The sequence below is a fragment of the Euleptes europaea genome, chromosome 1, assembly GCF_029931775.1.
Source record: "Euleptes europaea isolate rEulEur1 chromosome 1, rEulEur1.hap1, whole genome shotgun sequence".
In the NCBI taxonomy this organism is placed as follows: Eukaryota; Metazoa; Chordata; class Lepidosauria; order Squamata; family Sphaerodactylidae; genus Euleptes; species Euleptes europaea.
Genome location: NC_079312.1, coordinates 16656401 through 16672090, shown reverse-complemented (window position 1 = coordinate 16672090; position 15690 = coordinate 16656401). Strand labels below are relative to the sequence as shown.

The 15690-nt window shown below is 46.2% G+C and overlaps 1 protein-coding gene across 1 annotated transcript in view; it reads right to left on the bottom strand.

Annotated features, from left to right (window-relative positions):
* The window catches only part of LOC130494089 (uncharacterized), an 81078-nt gene that overhangs the window by 36057 nt on the left and 29331 nt on the right, over positions 1–15690 (bottom strand). The window contains 4 exon segments of the mRNA XM_056867741.1: positions 2493–2723; positions 3227–3322; positions 3931–4137; positions 13788–14230. Coding sequence (XP_056723719.1) covers positions 2493–2723; positions 3227–3322; positions 3931–4137; positions 13788–14230 — 977 coding nt within the window.

The window sequence follows — 15690 nt, the reverse complement described above, 5'->3', positions numbered from 1 at the left end:
CTCCCGCCCGGGAAAAATGGCGGGGGGGGGGCGGGAAGGGCCGGGGCAGCCTTCCTGCGGCTGCAGGAGGCTGCCCAAGGCCCCTCCCGCCCGAAAAAAATGGCGGCGGGGGGGGGCCTTGGGCAGCCATCCTGCAGCTGCAGGAGGCTGCCCCAGGCCGCTCCCGGCGGCAGGAAGCGGCATGGGCCCGGCGGCGGTAAGTTTCCCCCCTCCCTCCCTCCCCCCGTATTGACCCGCGTATAAGCCGAGGCCGGCTTTTCCAGCCCATTTTTGGGGCTGAAAAACTCGGCTTATACGAGAGTATATACGGTAATACTCTCGGGGCCCTGACCTGGATGGCCCAGGCAAGCCTTATCTCGTCAGATCTCAGAAGCTAAGCAGGGTCAGCCCTGGTTAGTATTTGGATGAGAGACCACCAAGGAATACCAGGATTGCTGTGCAGAGGAAGTCACTGGCAAACCACCTTTGTTAGTCTCTTGCCATGAAAACCCTAAAAGGGGTCGCCATAAGTCGGCTGCGACTTGACAGCACTTTACACACACAATATTCTTGGGGCTGATTTTCTAATAATATTATCAGTCTGAATTAAACTGTCTCTGATAGAAGAGGTTTTCCTGAGCCCCAATCCTGGCGGCTCCTAACAGCCCGGAATGTTCTGTAATAAATGCCAATGTCATCATCATCATTTGTTTATTATGGTCAAAGACCAGTTTGCACAAAAAAGATATCATAATAATTAAAAACAAAATGTCTGATATTTGCTCAGATAAATTGTAAATTTAGTTACAACAACTCTTGGTAAAATAGTCTGTTTAACATAAAAGTCATTTTAACAGCTACTTCTGCCTTATTGCACATGCCCTAGCACAGAATCTCGCAACCTGATAGGTAACATCTTTAACAGAATCATCTAATAGTAAAGTGGTATAGTTAACTCTGTTTCTATCTGGGTAGACAAAATTGGATCAATGAGCGTTCTACGTATGTCTTGATAAAATGGACAGTGTAATAGAACATGTTCAACCGTTTCCACCATTCCAGATTGGCATGGACAGAGGCGGAATTCGTAAGGGAGACAGGCATACCTCCCATCAAGAAAAGCAGATGGAAGGGCATTAAAATGAGCTAAAGTGAAGGCTCTCCGATGTTTATGAAATGAAGTAGGGCGTTTTTGTCAAGTGACTTTTTTAAAGGGACGCACTACTAGAGTGCCCTATGGGCAATTCTGAAGATTGAAAAGGAACTCCACATTTCTTGATGACTATGAACATTCAGCCTCTAATCTGTTTTAAGTCTTTAGTGGCAAGGGGGTACTCGGAGACTGTTGTAAGAGCCGCTAAGGCAAGGGCTGACAAACAAGACAGAGGGTCATTATTCACCAACAGCTGTAGGACTGTTAGACACAACAACAGAGCCTCTTTGCAATATACACCTTTAACCAAGAACATCAGAAAAATCATATTCAAACATTGGCATTTACAATAATTTTGGTCCCTCCAAATTATCTTTATACCAAATTATCTTTATACCCGTCCCTTTAAAAAAGTCACTTGACAAAAACGCCCTACTTCATTTTGGTTCCTTTCACCCTGACCACTTAAAAGCGAAATTTGCCCTACGGGCAGCAAAATATTTCAAAGTAGCAAAAGTGAGATTATACAGAGCAGTCTTTTGTCATACTGTATTTATTTGGCCACCGTGCTGCTGAATTTTCTTTTGGTCAGCTAACGTTAACACGAAAATTGTGTTTTTTTTACCACCTGGAGGTTGGCAACCCTAAACATACCTGTCCCAGCTTTTTATTTTATTTTATTGTTGTTGTAGAGTTATAACTAGAAATGTGCAGCCTACACTTTACATCCTCTAAAATAAAAGCTAGGAATTAGTGCAACAGATCATTATGTTACAATGCTATAGCAATCTAGTCATTGCCCCTTTCTGTAAAACCTGAGAAAAGCCCTCTGATAGGGGCAGAGATGGTGTCCTCAGCGACTGAGGGAAGAGACAAACTCTGTCATCTTGAAGCCCTTTAAAGGGCTTTCCCCCCCTTTCCCCTGCAGTGTTGCCACATAGCTCAGCAGGGAAAGGGTGGGGTCTGGGCATAAATGCCAGATTGGCAGGAGCAAGCACAGTGGTGCCAGAAACAGTTGCGTGGATGCAATTCCTCTACCACCTGTTTTTCCTCTTGTGTGTGTGTGCATTTTTGCACACCTATCTGCAAGCAACCAGTGTAAGCTGCATTCCCCGCCCCCCAAAGCCATCCTCCTTTAAAAACTTTCTCTGAAAAATCTAGCCTATGACCCTCATTCCTGGTTGTTTGGAAAGAGCAACCTGTGAACAGGGCTCTGGGGGGACAGCATTTCCAGGGGGTGGAGTTCTGCATGGCCGCTGCCCCTGGGTGGAGATGAAATGGGGCAGGAGGAGGCACAGAAAGGGTTTGGAGGCAGCCTTCTCCCAAAGGGGAGCCTGGGCTGTTTCTGCCACACTCTTACCTGAAGGAGTTCACTGGCCGGCTGCTGACACTTCTCCTCCATCTCCCGGATGAGGCTGTTCAGAGAGGAGAGCTCCTCAGAGAGTTTGGCCAGGTGCTGATCCCGGTTTCTTGCCACCTCCTTCTCCAGCTCTTCCATCTGGGCCAGCACAAGCTTCTCCTGCTTATCCAGAAACTTATGCAGTTGCCTGAACTTGGTCACTGTCTCCTGCCGCTCTCCTTTGGTTTGCTTCTGAGATGGGAAAAAGAAGAAAAGAATACAGCCAGTCCTTGCAGTGGGAAGAGGGACCTTAGGAGACTCCTATCAGAAGGGCACTTTTGACTTTCCCAGAGATCGCATCAATATTGGATAGGAAAACAAAAAGAATCAGAAGGACCCATCCAAAGTTCACATTAATTATCTTTGCATTATTTTCTTCTTGGAGTGGTTTTACTTTACAAAACTCAAACATGTGCTGCAGCTTCTCATATCTCTCTCCCCTGTGCATAGACACTATGGTTATTTCCAGAACCCTTTTTATTGCAGAGGTATAAGAGGATAGATGTTCACCTTAATAGTCACAACAGTTCTTTGTAAGTGGTCTTTCATTAACTTTTCTGTGGGAAACCAGGCCATTCCGAATGGGAAGGGGTCGCCTTCTTGCTTGACTTTTCTGCATTTTGTACTCAGTGTCTCCCCACCCCCCAATGCACTTTTCCATTGTCTGTTCACCTCCTGGCAATAAGAACACTTACCATTAGGTCTTGGCTTTCCTTCATTATACTGGCTTTATATGCCAGAATTTTTTCCTTCTCCTTCCGCAGAATATCCATACAATTGCAGAACTGATCCTGGAGGGGAGAAAGTCCCAAACTTGAAGTTTCCTCCTTTTACTAGAAATCATAAAGCAATACTGTCATCAAAGCCCAAATTAGATATAAGTGCAAAATGTCCCGCCCCATGCAACCCCTGGGCAGAGGGTTAACAGCAACTCTGGGCTAGCAATTTTTTTTGGAGGGGGTTTTAAATTCATATTTATTTGCTTTTTAAAAAAAGGGGTACAGGAAAGGGAAAAAAATAAGGGAGGGGACAGATAGGGAAAAAACTTTTACAAATCGTTTTGCGTCCGTGAAGAATACCATGTAGGGAGGAATAGTTAAAACCTTCTTCCAATAGGCTGCTGCCCCCTGGTGTCTTGGCAGGACAATCAGCTGGCCAGACATCAACACAGCCAGCCCTGAAGAGTGCCAACGTCCCAAGGTCACGCCCTGAGCACAAGGGGAGGGCAATTAGGAAGGGAGTAGCCAAGCCAGGAGATGGGCAACAAAGAAATGTTGTCATTCCCCATTTGGGCCCAAGGTGTTTCCCTACAGAAAGTGCCATGGAACACCCAGGAGTGCAGCTAGAAAGGAACCACACATGATCTTCCCCACCATCATCCACTTTATCTATCTCCAACCTTGTACTCTTGGGAAGCCTCCTCCACAGGAATGATTTCGTGATCGTTGTGCTCCTGGGACTGGTCACAGACCGCACAGATGAGGGCTTCATCGTCCTTGCAGAAGAGATTCAGCAGCTCCTGGTGCTTCTGGCAAACTCTCTCTTTTCTAGCTGCCACGACTGCCTGATGCCAAAAACAAAAGAACCTCGTTGGTTTTATTTCCCCCTCCATATTATTGAAATCTCCATACTTGTAAATATTGGACATAATCAGTGACTTATGCAGAAAAAATATATTGTAAAGGAGAGAGAGATGTAACCAAGCTTTTATTGATGCCTCAAATTCCTTTGAAAGCCAATGGATTGGTAACAATTCCTGGTTCGGAGTAAACCAAACCCTCCCTGCATCTACTTTGCAAATCCACCCCCAGATCCTCAGCTGGTGGCTCCCCTCTCCTCTAGCAACAAGATTTCAGGTAGCATCTAGGGCTGTTGCAGAAGGAGGAACTCCAAAATTAAGGAAATTGGAACATCCTGGCCCAAATAATCTCCGAAACATATCCATATTCTTTTCAATTAAAGTGATGATTTACTTCAGGGGTTCCCCAACCTTTTAAAGCTTGCGTGTACCTTTGAAATTTTGAGAGAGGGTATTGATGACGGCCACAGGAGGTGGAGCCAAACCAACATGGCTGCCAGAGCAGGCGGAGCCACACAAAAATCCTCCCATCTCAAGTCCAGATTCTACAATCCTCCCAACTCTTTTCCAAACCCTCAAAATGAATCTGAATCTCACAGGACTCCCCAGTGAATTTGCCCTCAGGGCAGCCTTTTCTGCCAACAGATCTACAGGCAACATCCTGCAAGGAGTTCTGACCATCGTGATCATGGGGGATGCTCTGAAGACACTTTTGAAACAATTTCAACATTTTTGTCCCAGTACAAACAACAGGGTCTCGGGGCTGAGGCACAACAGCCCTGGATCCAGCCAACTTTGCCATGTGATGCAGTCACATCTTTCTCTGTTCCTGCAGGGCTCCCCGCCTCATTCCAGACTCACAGTTACTGTTGATTGGTATTGGGATTCCCCTCTTCACCAAGAGCATGCAGTTTGGTGGCTGGGGACAGGGGACAGGAACCACATCCTCCAGGTCAGGGGTCCCCAGCAAGGTGTTGTAGGCCCCACTGAGCTGATCAACACCTTTCCTGGTGCCCGCCAAGTATTTATAGAAAGTGGCTGAAGCTTTTGCCCAGGAGGACGTCTGACTGGCCATTCAAGAGCTGATCGGCTGTGCAGATTCTTAAAAACACTGCTTTGGCAGCAGCTTCCACCACAGCACAAGGATCTTCACTGTGTGACTGAACAGAAGGTGTGGCAGCCATTTTGTGGCTGTGCCCACCACATTGTGTCAGAATCCCAAAGGTGCTCAAAAAGGTTCGGGACTCCTGCTCTGGATATTCCCCCTTAGGCAGGGACACCTCTTGGACTGGCCATGCTGCTAGATCTCAATACAGGAGCGGCAATAGCATTCCCACTGTAAGGGATGGATGGGAGATATTACTGGGAGGAAATGGATTGTGTGCGTGGGAGGCTGGGGGCTCAAGGATTGAGAGCGCCTCCTCAACCATCAAATTCCACTACCTTGGAATAGGCGTCCCCTGAAAGGATAGATGGCAGGGCTTTGAAGGAGAACATGACATTTGAATGGCTCTTGTTACCACCAACTCCTTTGGCAGCCAATCTGCGGCTGAACAGAGGAACCAAAATATAAAGCTGACATTATAAACAAACAAACAAACAAACAAACGGCAAGGAGGCCTCAAATGCTCAAGGCTGCTTTGACCCAAACGAAAAATCGGAGCCACCAAGATGCAAGAAAAGTCTCCTCTCCTGGTGAAACGGAACACAGTAAGAACCCAGCTGGATCAGACAGAAGGAGGGATCTGCCCAGCCCAGGATCTCATTTTCCAACTCTGGTTGACCCGGTGGGGACAGCTCCTGGTTTACTGTCAGGCAACTGGGGCATAAAATTAAACTGGTTTAATACCTACCATTATTTGCATTCCAGCTAGGGCTTTTTTCACTGGACTGAAACTACGGAGAAGGGGACGTACTAAAACAAAGGACAGCGATTGCCCATAGGGAATGCATGATTGCCCATAGGAAATACATGACTGCCAATAGACAATGCATGATTGCCAACAGAGACTCAGGCAAAACACCCTTGCCAATACACAATAAGGGAACCCACGCTGGCCCGCTGACAATAAGGGAGGCTACGCTTGCCCATAGACGAACAGGGAAACTACGCTTGCAAAGAGAGAATCCAAAAACTAAGCACAACGATTGCCCATAGGAAATGCATGATTACCCATAGAGAAAGCATGATTGCCAATACAGACTCAGGCAAAACACCCTTGGGAACACACGCTTGCCAACTGAGAATAAGGCAAACCACCCTTGCCCACTGACAATAAGGGAGGCCATGCTTGCCCATAGACAAACAGGGAAACTATGCTTTCCAAGAGGGAATCTGAAAACTAAGCACAACGATTGCCCATTAGGAATGCATGATTGCCCATAGAGAATGCATGATTGCCAATAGAGACTCAGGCAAAACACCCTTGCCAATGCAAAATGAGGGAACCCACGCTTGCCAACTGAGAATAAGGCAAACCACGCTTGCCCACTGACAATAAGGGAGGCCACACTTGTCTATAGACAAACAGGGAAACTGTGTTGCCAATAGATAATCTGAAAACTAAGGTCAACGATTGCCCATAGCAGTGATGGTGAACATTTTAGAGATTGAGTGCCCAAACTGCAACCCAAAACCCACTTATTTATCGCCGAGTGCCAATGTGGCAATTTAACCTGAATACTGAGGTTTTAGTTTAGAAAAAACAACTCATGCGTTAACATCTTTTGCCTTAAAAGAAAAACTCAATAACAGAGCTTTCAATGATACAAACAACTTTTTATCTCAAGGCATGCTTTTGAACAATTAATGTGATTTTCGCTGTTGTGTGCATGCTGATAATTTGTCTACCCTTGGCTCATACCTTGTAAGTTTGAGAGAAATACATGCAGCACTCAGGTCATCTGTTAGTCTGTTTCTGGTGCCAGATTTTATATAATTCAAAGCTGAAAACAGCTGCTCACAAGCATAAGATGATCCAAACAAAGTGAGGAAAGCAATCCCAAGTGCTTTCATTGACTTAAAATTATTTGGCAGAGAATTCCACACTTTTAACGAATTCTGAGTGGCAAATCCAAGGCAAAACCTCCCATTCACAAATGGCCAATTACCCCCCATGCAAAGTTTTGAGAATCTGGATGGGGAAAATGCGCGAGGGGCCAGCTTGCCCCAGCAACAGGGTGTATTGGGGGAGGGGAGAGAGACACTCCCCCCCCCCCGAGGAAAGGTCGAGGAACCATTAACAGGCACTTTTTAATTCGATCTGTCAACCAATTACAGATCCACCTAACAGTAACAGGATCTAAATCACATTTTCCCAATTTGTCAACTAGAATACTATGTGGAACCTTATCAAAAGCCTTACTGAAGTCTACATACGCTATGTCTACAGCATTCCCCTGATCCAGCAAGGTACTAACTTTCTCAAAAAAGGAGATAAGATTAGTCTGACACGACTTGTTCTTGAGAAACCCATCCTGGCTCTTAGCAATCAGATCCATCCTTTCTAAATGCTCAAGGACTGACCGTTTGATGATTTGTTTAGAGACTTTTCCCCTTATAGAAGTCAAACTGATGGGTCGGTTGTTACCCGGTCGTTACTCCTTTTCCCCCTTCTTTAAGATGGGGGGAATATTTGCCTGCCTCCAGTCTTCTGGCACCTCACCTATAATGGTAAGAGGCTCAGAAATTGCATCTGCAAGTTCTTTAAATACCCTTGGATGCAATTAATCTGGCCCTGAGGACTTCGTTTCATTTAAAGAAACTAGGTGTTTGTGCACTACCCCAATGCCAATCGCAGCTACAAATCCCTTCCCTCATCATGTGTTCTGTTCATGCCATGTTGAGCACCTTTTCCCTCACAAGTAAAGACTGAGGAAAAGTAGGAATTGAGGAGTTCTGCCCTCTCTTCATCTCCTGTTACAATTTCACGTCGAACTCCCTGCAATGGGCTTATCTTGTTCCTGTTCTTATTCTTACTCTGTACATAGGAAAAGAACCCTTTTTTGTTGTGTGTAGCATCTCTCGCTAGCCTAAGCTCATACTGAGCTTTAGCTTTCCTGACACTGTCCATACAAGCACTACTTCTTTGTTTATATTCCTCTTTGGTTAAGGCCCTCCTTCCACTTCCTAAATGAGTCTTTTTTATTTCTCAAATCTTTAAAAGGCAGCTTATGGAGCCACCCCGGCCTCTTTAGGCTCCTCTCATTTCCCCTTCTCATAGGAGTGGTTTGTGATTGTGTCTTCAGTATTTCATTTTTAAGAAACTCCCACCCTTCTTGAACTCCCTTCTCCTTAAGTATTTCTGACCATGGGACTCCACCCAGCATAAGTTAAAGCTTGTTAAAATTTGCTTTCCTAAAGTCCAACCTATAGGTACAGTTTTCCCTTTCCCCAAGATTATAAATTCCAAGATTGCATGGTCACTACTACCAAGGGTGCCTACTACTTTAAACTCATCAACCACTTTTTCCCTGTTGGTGAGAATCAAATCTAAGATGGCAGATCCCCTTGTTTCCCTGTCCACTTTCTGGAATAGGAAGTTGTCAGCAAGACAAGTCAGGAATTTATTGGACCTTGCATTTTTAACACAGTTGGACTTCCAACAGATATTCGGGTAATTAAAATCTCCCATGACCACAATGTCCAGTTTCTTTGAGAACTTCATAATCTGGTCTAGGAGTGTCTCATCCAAGTCCTTTGCTTGTTGGTGGTCGATAGCAGACCCCCACCATCATATCACTATTATTTCTTACTCCTTTTATTGTTACCCATAGACTTTCATCTGGACTTCGATTCTCAGATTCATGTATTTCTTCCCCCCTTCCTTATCTGTCTATCCCTTTTAAAAAGTTGTACTCCTCAATCCTAATATTCCAGTCATGAGTGACATCCCACCAATTTTCAGTAATGCCTTTTAGATAACAATAGCCTTCCCGAATTAGGGCTTCGAGTTCTTCCTGCTTGTTTCCAATATTCTGTGCATTAGTGTACAGACATTGGAATCCATGCTTTATGTGCCCCAAGGTTTTTGTTTCTGTACTTACCCTTGAGTTTATGTTTCCCTGCATACATGCCCTCCCTGCAAATCTTTATTGTTCATGTCTCCAGTTATAGTCAGCATACTAGGCCTTAAGTTTTTGTCTCATTTCCCCATAGGATTTAGTTTAAAGCCCTCCTGATTAGGTTTGCAAGGTTCTCAACAAACACATTTTTCTTACCCTTGTGAGGTGCAAACCATCTCCCAATAGAAGAGCTTCCTCTCGAAAGCGTAAGCCACAGTCCAGAAATCCAAACCTTTCCTGATGACACCATCTACGCATCCAGCCATTAATTTGTAGTATTCTTCTTTCCCTTCCTAAGCCACGACATTCAATAGGCAGAACTGATGAAAACACAACCTGTGCCCCCAGGTCCTTCACCTTCTTACCCAGAGCCGCATAGACTCTTTAAGTATGTTCTGGGCTGTGTCAGGTAATATCAGTTGTGTAATTATCATTACCCTCAGGTAAGATTGCAAACATGCCACAGATCTTGCATGTTATTGCTTCAGCTCCCTCACTCGCCACACTACTGTGATGCTGAAGGTGTTCAGTTTCTTTCCTGCACTACTCTGATAGTTCCCCTGACAAACTGCCTCTCAAGGCTTCCTGCTCGAAGAAACGAAAACAGTCAACACATTAAAAAATATAGAAACTTGCAGCTGCTTAAGGGGGTCCCAGGCTAGACCCCCAGGCTAAGAGCCCTTGTGCTTGCGCCTCTGGCAAGAGGAGCCTTCTTAATGAAGAACTCTTAGTCCCACCCCTCAACATCCAACAGCAGAGGGTGGAGCCAGCAATTAACCCCAGTCACACTAGCCCTCCTCACTCAGGAAACTGACTTCTTTAGAAACTGGGTCCTACAGACTCTCAGCCCAGGTCCCTCAGGTTCTGCCTCTAGTGAGAGGAGCCTTCTTAATGAAGCACTCTCAGTCTCACCCCTCAACTGCCAACAGCAGAGGGCAGAGCCAGCAACTGAGTGAGTGATCAGCTGTATGTTCTCAAAATGCAAATGTTTCACTGCATGACTATGGTAAGACAACACTAATTTGTGCCTCCCCCACTTGGATGGAAGACAAGACTCCATTTGCCACCGCATTTGGAGTCTTGAGAAGGATGTGAGAACTATGATATATATGTTGGGCCCAGAATAGTTCCATCCATACTTTATGTTCTGTGTTTTATACTGTAAAATTTGTAAATAATTGATGAGGTGCAGTTGGTTCAGGGTGTGTGTGTGTTATTGTTCTAATTGTTGGTAATTTTTAATTAATTCTTATGAACAAAAATCATCCTCTCTTATGTGACAATAAACTACTATGGAAAGCATGGGGTGATCCCATCCCACAAGCAGGATTTGATGAAACTGAATCCCCCCAGGGTCATCTAGTCCAACCCCCTGCACAGTGCAGGAAATTTCCAACTACCTCCTCCCCAAACCCCCAGTGACCCCCTACTGCCTACTCCATGGTGGGGGGGAAATGAAGATGGTGGGGGAAAAAATCCTCCAGTATCCCTTGCCAATCTGGCTTGGAGAAAACCTGCTTCCTTACCTCAAAGTGGCAATCTGCACTACCCTGGGCATGCAAGAAAGGGCCACGAGAGCCAAACATTGATGCAAACCTTCGCTCTCACCTAAGGTCATAGAATCAGCATTGCTGGCAGATGGCCATGTACTGTAGCCTCTGCTTAAAAACCACCAAAGAAGGAGGTTTAAGTACAGGTTATTTTGAATTATTACATTTTAACAAGTGGGTTTTGACTAGATGAAGCCATCTGTTTAGGTTTTATCAATATTCATACAAAGACGCGACAACTATTGGGGTGGGGAGGTGAATGGAAATTGGAAGGATAGGTAGGATATGGCAGGAAAGGATGCTTCTTGGAGCAGTAGGAGGTAATAGGGGATTAGGAGAATATTTGACTTTACTGTGATTTAAAAAATGTAAATAATGAAACACTTTGCATTGTTAATTAAGTTAAGGTTGTATTTCAGCTGTCTGAAGATCATTGGTTGAAGTCCCCCTAAATTTCTGGGGAGCCCTTAACAAAATCCCTCCTGGCCCTGTTTCCGTAGATAGTGGCAATGGAGACTCCTCCCTGTGATGTCATTGGCTCCTCCCTATAATGTCATATTAATGCCTCTGGTCAAGACCCAGCCCTCCCCTCCAGGAAACTGGAAAGTCTACGCCCCTGGTTTGCCTTATTCTCAGTTGGCAAGTATGTATTTCCTTATTGGTCTTGGCAAGCATGCTTTCTGTATGGGCAATCATGCATTCCCTAGGGGCAATCAATGTCATTATTTTTCGAATTCTCTCTTGGCAAGAGTAGTTTTCCTGTTTCTCTATGGGCAAGCGTGGCCTCCCTTATTGTCAATGGGCAAGCGTGGTCATTATTTTTCGAATTCTCTCTTGGCAAGCATAGTTTCCCTGTTTGTCTATGGGCAAGCGTGGCCTCCCTTATTGTCAGTGGGCAAGTGTGGTTTGCCTTATTCTCAGTTGGCAAGCATGTATTCCCTTACTGTGTATTGGCAAGGGTGTTTTGCCTGAGTCTCTATTGGCAATCATGCTGTCTCTGTGGGCAATAGTGGTGCAATCTTTTTGGATTCTCTATTGGCAGCATAGTTTCCTTTTTCTTTGTGGGCAAGTGTGGCCTCCCTTATTGTCAGTGGGCAAGCATGTATTCCCTTACTGTGTATTAGCAAGGGTGTTTTGCCTGAGTCTCTATTGGCAATCATGCTGTCTCTGTGGCAATCGTGGTGCAATCTTTTTGGATTCTCTATTGGCAACAGTTTCCCTGTTTCTTTGTGGGCAAGCGTGGCCTCCCTTATTGTCAGTGGGTAAGTGTGGTTTGCCTTATTCTCAGTTGGCAAGCATGCGCTCCCTCATTTTGCATTGGAAAGGGTGTTTTGCCTGAGTCTCTATGGGCAATCATGCCCTATGGGCAATCGTTGTGCTTAGTTTTCGGATTCTCTCATGGCAAGCGTAGTTTCCTTGTTCATCTACGGGCAAGCATGGTCTCCCTTATTGTCAATGCGCAAGTGTGGTTTGCCTTATTTTCAGTTGGCAAGCATGTGTTCCCAAGGGTGTTTTGCCTGAGTCTCTATAGGTAATCATGCTTTCTCTATGGGCAATCATGCATTCCCTATGGGCAATTGTTTTCCTTCGTTTATGGATTTTCTCTTGCAAGCATAGTTTCCCTGTTTGTCTATGAGCAAGCGTGGCCTCCCTTATTGTCAGTGGGCAAGGGTGGTTTGCCTTATTCTCAGTTGGCAAGCATGGGTTCCCTCATTTTGCATTGGCAAGGGTGTTTTGTCCGAGTCTCAATTGGCAATCATGATTTCTCTATGGGCAATCATGCATTCCCTATGGGCAATCATCATTCTTCGTTTTCGGATTCCCTCTTTGCAAGCGTAGTTTCCCTGTTTGTCTATGGCAAGCGTGGCCTCCCTTATTGTCAGTGGGCAAGGGTGGTTTGTCTAATTCTCAGTTAGCAAGTGTGTGTTCCCAAGGGTGTTTTGCCTGAGTCTCTATTGGCAATCATGCTTTCTCTATGGGCAATTATGCATCCCCTATGGGCAATCATTGTGTTTAGTTTTTGGATTCTCTCTTGGCCAGCGTAGTTTCCCTGTTTATCTTTGGGCAAGCGTGGCCTTCTTTATTGTCAATGGGCAAGGGTGGTTTGCCTTATTCTCAGTTGGCAAGCGTGGGCTCCCTCATTTTGCATTGGCAAGGGTGTTTAGCCTGAGTCTCTATTGGCAATCATGCTGTCTCTATGGGCAATCATGCATTCCCTATGGGCAATCGCTGTGTTTAGTTTTTGGATTCTCTCTTGCAAGCGTAGTTTCCCTGTTTGTCTATGGGCAAGCGTGGCCTCCCTTATTGTCAGTGGGCAAGCATGGTTTGCCTTATTCTCAGTTGGCAAGTGTGTGTTCCCAAGGGTGTTTTGTCCGAGTCTCTATTGGCAATCATGCTTTCTCTATGGTCAATCATGCATTCCCTATGGGCAATTGTTGTGCTTAGTGTTCGGATTCTCTGTTGGCAAGCGTAGCTTCCCTGTTTGTCTATGGGCTAGCGTGGCCTCCTTTATTGTCAATGGGCAAGCATTGTTTGCCTTATTCTCAGTTGGCAAGCGGTTATTCTCTTATTGTGTATTAGCAGGGGTGTTTAGCCTGAGTCTGTATTGGCAATCATGCTTTCTCTATGGGCAATCATGCATTCCCTATGGGCAATCGTTGTGCTTAGTTTTTGAGATTATTAGCAAGTGTTGTCTCCCTTTTTGTCTATGGGCACTCATGCTTTCTCTATGGGCAATCGTGGTGCAATATTTTTGGATTCTCTATTGGCAACATAGTTTCCCTGTTTCTTTTTGGGCAAGCGTGGCCTCCCTTATTGTCAGTAGGCAAGCGTGGTTGGCCTTATTCTCAGTTGGCAAGCGTGGGCTCCCTTATTGTGTATTGGCAAGGGTGTTTTGCCTGAGTCTTTATTGGCAATCATGCATTGTCTACTGGCAATCATGTATTTCCTATGGGCAATCATGCATTCCCTATGGGCAATCGCTGTCCTTTGTTTTAGTACTTCCCGGAGAAGCCAAGAAGAAATCACGGCTCATCCCCAGCAAGATCCCCAGAGACTTCTTACCTTCTTCTCTCCGGCAGGCTCCTCCAGAGGGATCACCTCGTGATCTTGGTGCTCCTCGGATGAGGTGCAGACCACGCAGAGGAGGGCTACCTCCTCCTTGCAGAAAAACTTCAGGGGCTCCTGGTGCTCCTCGCAGATTCCCCTCCTTGGCTTCTGCCTCCTTCGCTTCTCCTCCTTCCCTTCCAAAGGACTGAGTTTCTTGGCTATTTGGACAAAGTTGGCCAGCTGCTGGTTGGGCCGGAGGGTCCCCTCCTGCGCTCTCCCTCTGCATTGGGGGCAGCAGGAAGCCTCTGCCCCCGACTCCCCCCAGCTGCGGGTCAGGCAGCCTCGGCAGAAACTGTGGCCGCACTCGGCGATGGTCACCGGGTCCCTGAAGAAGTCCAGGCAGATGGAGCAAGAGGCTTCCTCGCACAGCTCCTTCAGGGGACCCTCCGCCGCCATGGCTGCCTCTGCTAAGCGGGAGGGAGAGAGAAGAGCGTTTCAGTTTCGTTTCCCCGCTTTCCAAAGCAAAGACGGGGCGTTTCCCTCCCTGCAAAGGACTCGCTGCTGCTGCTGCGCCCTCAAGGGCCGGGCAATGGGCAGCTGCGGGAGGGGGGAAGAGTTGCCAGGTAAAAGGCCGGGGAGGAAGGCAGAATATGGGAAGGAAAAGGCTCCCTGGCAGTCCTTTGCGGGGAGGGGGGGAGGAGGAAGACGGTTCCCTTCTCCCCCCAAGGGACTCTTCCACGCGGGGTGTCCCTGAGACTAGGGAGAGGCTTCCCTGCCGGGCTGGGGGAGGGCAGAGATCCGGGGGTCTCCAGCGACTCTCCGAGAAATGAGCCCGGAACGATTCCCCCAGCAGAAGAAAATCGTCCTGGGAAAGTTGGGAGGAAGCGCAGGGGCGCCGCGGGGCCGATTTACCCTGGAGAGTAACCTCGTGCATCATCAGCCCCTTTGCAAAACCACAGCCAGGTTCGGATTCCCCCACCCCTCTAACTTTGGGGGGGCGAGTGGGACAAATTTCCCAGTTTCCCCTGTGAAGCTGACTCAAAAAAAGAAAAACAAAAAGAGGGAAGAAAAGGTCCAACCGTTTGGATGCTACTCCACTTCTCTGCCTTTGTCTGCACCAGAGTTGTTCCCACAACAGCAACAAGCGCGTGTTCCCTGCAACCCGGGATCTGGACGCGGACGCCAGATCCGCAAGGGAGGGCAGGAGGGGCTGCACCACTCCGGGCGGGGAGAGAGGGGAGTCCCGTTTCCGAAAGCTCCTCCCTGTTAAAGAAATGGCCACGTAGGCAGAAAAGCAGCACCGCAAAGTAAGGGCTGAGAATGTGACCTTGCTCCTTGAGCTGCTAGTTTTCTACTGGGAGAGAGAATGTGTGTGTGCCTGGTATAGCCAGTCTTTTAGTTGCACGTGCACAATCTCTAAGCCTTCAACACAGGCTGGTATCCACCTGTTACAGGCTTTGACATATTAGAACATATGAACTGTTGTATCAGTGTCACAGGCAAAGATTACATAGGAGAGTTGTAGAATTTTCCTATTTAAAGTTCATAAGCACAGTCTTATTTAGAGGCTTGTCTTTCATTTAAAAGTGAACAAGCCTAAACATTTTCTTGTCAAGGACTTGCCATTGTTGTATTCCTGTGCCAAAATCATGATCTGCAGATCTCTGTCCTGGAATGCTGCCATTTTCAGAAATACTCTTTCCTTTGAACGTTTCACTATCAGAAATGCTTTTGCTCATGACCTTATCTTGGTACTATGGCAGTATTTTTTGCTGACTGTGAACTAATGATGTAATATTATATTACAATGTGATTTTATATTGAGTTTTAAGTCTTACACAGTAAAGATTCATATTTATCATATTCTTCAGGAGATGAGAATGCTGGTGAAATCAAACATTATAGAAACATAACAAAG